Here is a 4,560-nt window from a genome sequence, read left to right as displayed (position 1 = left end):
CTCCCCGTCACGGCTCCGGGTCCGGGAGGACCCGTCGACGTTCGGGTTCGCGGGGACGACACGCGGGGCGGGGTAGCGACCGCCGTGCCCATAGCGGCCGAAGCCGGGCAGGAGCCTACCCCAGGCGTGCGACGTATTCGTATCTACCAGGGTTGAGAGAAAGACCGCGGAGCCGCCTCCGCGTTGGTCTCTTCTCTCGGGGGCGCGCGACGACCGTGGTCGGAAGTGCTCGGTTCTTGCACCCCGGAGGGGAAAACCGCACTTTGGCGCGGGCGAGAGCGAAAGGAAGAGCCGGGTCGGGTCCTCCGGGAGGGCCCCGAGAGACAGACGTCGAAGCCGCCTTCGCGGTCTCTTCTCTCGGACGGCGTCGCCCGGCACGACCGCCGCCACGAAGTGCTTGGACCCCGTCGATTCCTACGATCGCTCACAAGCCCGACGGCACCCCTCCGCGAAACCCCACCTCTGCGGACGCCGTCCGGACGAGGGACGGGGCGCGGGGGCGGCCCGGGGGGCGCGCGTCGGGTCGGGGGGCGAAACGCGGAGAGGGCGCCCGGTCCTTGCACCCCGGAGGTGAAAACGGCACTTGGGAAAAAGTTCAGGACTCTGAACGAACGACTGGCGAAAGCGGAACCGTCCTCCGGGAAGGCCCACGCGAGACGGACGCGGAGGCCGCCCTCCCGGTCCCGTCCCCGGGCCTCCCGCTCACTCCCCTCGACCTCACCACCACCGGGCGCTCCGAGAGACGGGGGAGAGCGGAGCTCTGAAAACGGCGAAAACGGAAGAAATCAGAAGCTCCGCGGGCTATCCGGGGACCGGGGAGAGACGCGGGAGCCGCCTCGGGCGCCTCTTCCCTCGGACGGAGTAGCCAGGCATAACCGCCATCCCGGAGTGCTTGGACCCCGTCAATTCCTACGATCGCTCATGAGCCCGACGGTACCCCTCTGGAAACCACCCCGAGTGAGGGTCCTCCGGCCGAGGGGCGAGCCCGAAGAAGTGCACTCCGGCCGGGATGCGGGATCGGGGGAGAGCGCCTGGTTCTCACGCCCCGACGGTGAAAACCTCACTTTGAAAAAATTTCGGACTTAGAAAAATTTTCGGACTTAGAAAAATTTTCGGACTTAGAAAAATTTTCGGACTTAGAAAAATTTCCGGACTTAGAAAAATTTTCGGACTTAGAAAAATTTTCGGACTTAGAAAAATTTCCGGACTTAGAAAAATTTTTGGACTTAGAAAAATTTTCGGACTTAGAAAAAAAAACCCCACCGGAGACACTGAGAACCACCAGGGGCTTCAGCTATGGGCTTCCCCAGGCACAGTGCACTATTTTCGGGCAAAATGGTCAACCTCCAGAGACATTTCCCTTGAGCCGAGCTCCACCAGGGGCATCAGCTATGGGCTTCCCCAGGCATGATGCACTATTTTCGGGCAAAATGGCAGACTTCCAGGGACATTTCCCTTGAACCGAGCTCCATCAGGGGCATCAGCTATGGGCTTCCCCAGGCATGATGCACTATTTTCGGGCAAAATGGTCAACCTCCAGAGACATTTCCCTTGAACCGAGCTCCATCAGGGGCATCAGCTATGGGCTTCCCCAGGCATGATGCACTATTTTCGGGCAAAATGGCAGACTTCCAGGGACATTTCCCTTGAACCGAGCTCCACCAGGGGCTTCAGCTATGGGCTTCCCCAGGCACTGTGCACTATTTTCGGGCAAAATGGTCAACCTCCAGAGACATTTCCCTTGAACCTAGCTCCATCAGGGGCTTCAGCTATGGGCTTCCCCAGGCATGATGCACTATTTTCGGGCAAAATGGTCAACCTCCAGAGACATTTCCCTTGAACCGAGCTCCACCAGGGGCTTCAGCTATGGGCTTCCCCAGGCACTGTGCACTATTTTCGGGCAAAATGGCAGACTTCCACAGACATTTCCCTTGAACCGAGCTCCACCAGGGGCTTCAGCTATGGGCTTCCCCAGGCACTGTGCACTATTTTCGGGCAAAATGGCAGACTTCCAGGGACATTTCCCTTGAACCGAGCTCCACCAGGGGCTTCAGCTATGGGCTTCCCCAGGCACAGTGCACTATTTTCGGGCAAAATGGTCAACCTCCAGAGACATTTCCCTTGAACCGAGCTCCATCAGGGGCATCAGCTATGGGCTTCCCCAGGCATGATGCACTATTTTCGGGCAAAATGGCAGACTTCCAGAGACATTTCCCTTGAACCGAGCTCCATCAGGGGCTTCAGCTATGGGCTTCCCCAGGCACTGTGCACTATTTTCGGGCAAAATGGCAGACTTCCAGGGACATTTCCCTTGAACCGAGCTCCATCAGGGGCATCAGCTATGGGCTTCCCCAGGCATGATGCACTATTTTCGGGCAAAATGGTCAACCTCCAGAGACATTTCCCTTGAACCGAGCTCCATCAGGGGCATCAGCTATGGGCTTCCCCAGGCATGATGCACTATTTTCGGGCAAAATGGCAGACTTCCAGGGACATTTCCCTTGAACCGAGCTCCACCAGGGGCTTCAGCTATGGGCTTCCCCAGGCACTGTGCACTATTTTCGGGCAAAATGGTCAACCTCCAGAGACATTTCCCTTGAACCTAGCTCCATCAGGGGCTTCAGCTATGGGCTTCCCCAGGCATGATGCACTATTTTCGGGCAAAATGGTCAACCTCCAGAGACATTTCCCTTGAACCGAGCTCCACCAGGGGCTTCAGCTATGGGCTTCCCCAGGCACTGTGCACTATTTTCGGGCAAAATGGCAGACTTCCACAGACATTTCCCTTGAACCGAGCTCCACCAGGGGCTTCAGCTATGGGCTTCCCCAGGCACTGTGCACTATTTTCGGGCAAAATGGTCAACCTCCAGAGACATTTCCCTTGAACCGAGCTCCATCAGGGGCTTCAGCTATGGGCTTCCCCAGGCATGATGCACTATTTTCGGGCAAAATGGTCAACCTCCAGAGACATTTCCCTTGAACCGAGCTCCATCAGGGGCATCAGCTATGGGCTTCCCCAGGCATGATGCACTATTTTCGGGCAAAATGGTCAACCTCCAGAGACATTTCCCTTGAACCGAGCTCCACCAGGGGCTTCAGCTATGGGCTTCCCCAGGCATGATGCACTATTTTCGGGCAAAATGGCAGACTTCCAGGGACATTTCCCTTGAACCGAGCTCCACCAGGGGCTTCAGCTATGGGCTTCCCCAGGCATGATGCACTATTTTCGGGCAAAATGGCAGACTTCCAGGGACATTTCCCTTGAACCGAGCTCCACCAGGGGCTTCAGCTATGGGCTTCCCCACGCACTGTGCACTATTTTCGGGCAAAATGGTCAACCTCCAGAGACATTTCCCTTGAACCGAGCTCCACCAGGGGCTTCAGCTATGGGCTTCCCCAGGCACTGTGCACTATTTTCGGGCAAAATGGCAGACTTCCACAGACATTTCCCTTGAACCGAGCTCCACCAGGGGCTTCAGCTATGGGCTTCCCCAGGCACAGTGCACTATTTTCGGGCAAAATGGTCAACCTCCAGAGACATTTCCCTTGAACCGAGCTCCATCAGGGGCATCAGCTATGGGCTTCCCCAGGCATGATGCACTATTTTCGGGCAAAATGGCAGACTTCCACAGACATTTCCCTTGAACCGAGCTCCACCAGGGGCTTCAGCTATGGGCTTCCCCAGGCATGATGCACTATTTTCGGGCAAAATGGTCAACCTCCAGAGACATTTCCCTTGAACCGAGCTCCACCAGGGGCTTCAGCTATGGGCTTCCCCAGGCACAGTGCACTATTTTCGGGCAAAATGGTCAACCTCCAGAGACATTTCCCTTGAACCGAGCTCCACCAGGGGCTTCAGCTATGGGCTTCCCCAGGCACAGTGCACTATTTTCGGGCAAAATGGTCAACCTCCAGAGACATTTCCCTTGAACCGAGCTCCACCAGGGGCTTCAGCTATGGGCTTCCCCAGGCATGATGCACTATTTTCGGGCAAAATGGCAGACTTCCAGGGACATTTCCCTTGAACCGAGCTCCACCAGGGGCTTCAGCTGTGGGCTTCCCCAGGCACGGAGGACCGTTTCCGGGCAAAATCACGCTGCGGTGATTGATTTTTAAAATGGTAGCTTTGCCCGATTTCGAGCGTCTTCCCCCGGCTTTGGGGGAAATAAACGATCGAACGAATGAACGAATGAATGAAAATAATAATAATAATAATAATAATAATAATAATAATAATAATAATAATAATAATAATAACAATAACAATAATAACAACAACGTGGTAAAACATGGCACCGTGTTTCAGAGGTGTGCTACTGCTGTAAGAAAAAATCGCGAAACTGCTCGAAAATACCCCCAGGCCTGCGTGACATCTTGCCCGAGAAAAGTGCACCGAGCCCGGGGGAGCCCGGCCGTGAAAGCCCCCCTGGAGCCAAGACCGAGGGAAACCGCCGTGGAGCTTTCTCGTTCTGCCCGAAAATACTGCACCGAGCCCGGGGCAGCCAGGCCGTGAAAGTCCCCCTGGAGCTAAGCCCGAGGGAAATCGGCATGGGAGTCCAC

General features: G+C 56.1%; 1 protein-coding gene across 1 annotated transcript; it reads right to left on the bottom strand.

Moving 5' to 3' along the window:
- Positions 1-882, bottom strand: LOC128629098 (uncharacterized; the record flags this gene model as incomplete). The annotated part of the gene is given in 3 exon segments (XM_053675463.1): positions 1-414; positions 564-760; positions 825-882. Coding segments are annotated over 3 exon segments (669 nt in total), but the record flags the coding sequence as incomplete, so codon positions are not given.
- Between the last annotated feature and the right edge of the window lie 3,678 nt (positions 883-4,560).

Source organism: Ictalurus punctatus, chromosome 24 (genome assembly GCF_001660625.3).
Source record: "Ictalurus punctatus breed USDA103 chromosome 24, Coco_2.0, whole genome shotgun sequence".
NCBI classification, from domain to species: domain Eukaryota; kingdom Metazoa; phylum Chordata; class Actinopteri; order Siluriformes; family Ictaluridae; genus Ictalurus; species Ictalurus punctatus.
Note: the sequence above shows the minus strand (reverse complement) of the source record. Positions and strands in the feature narration are given on the sequence as shown.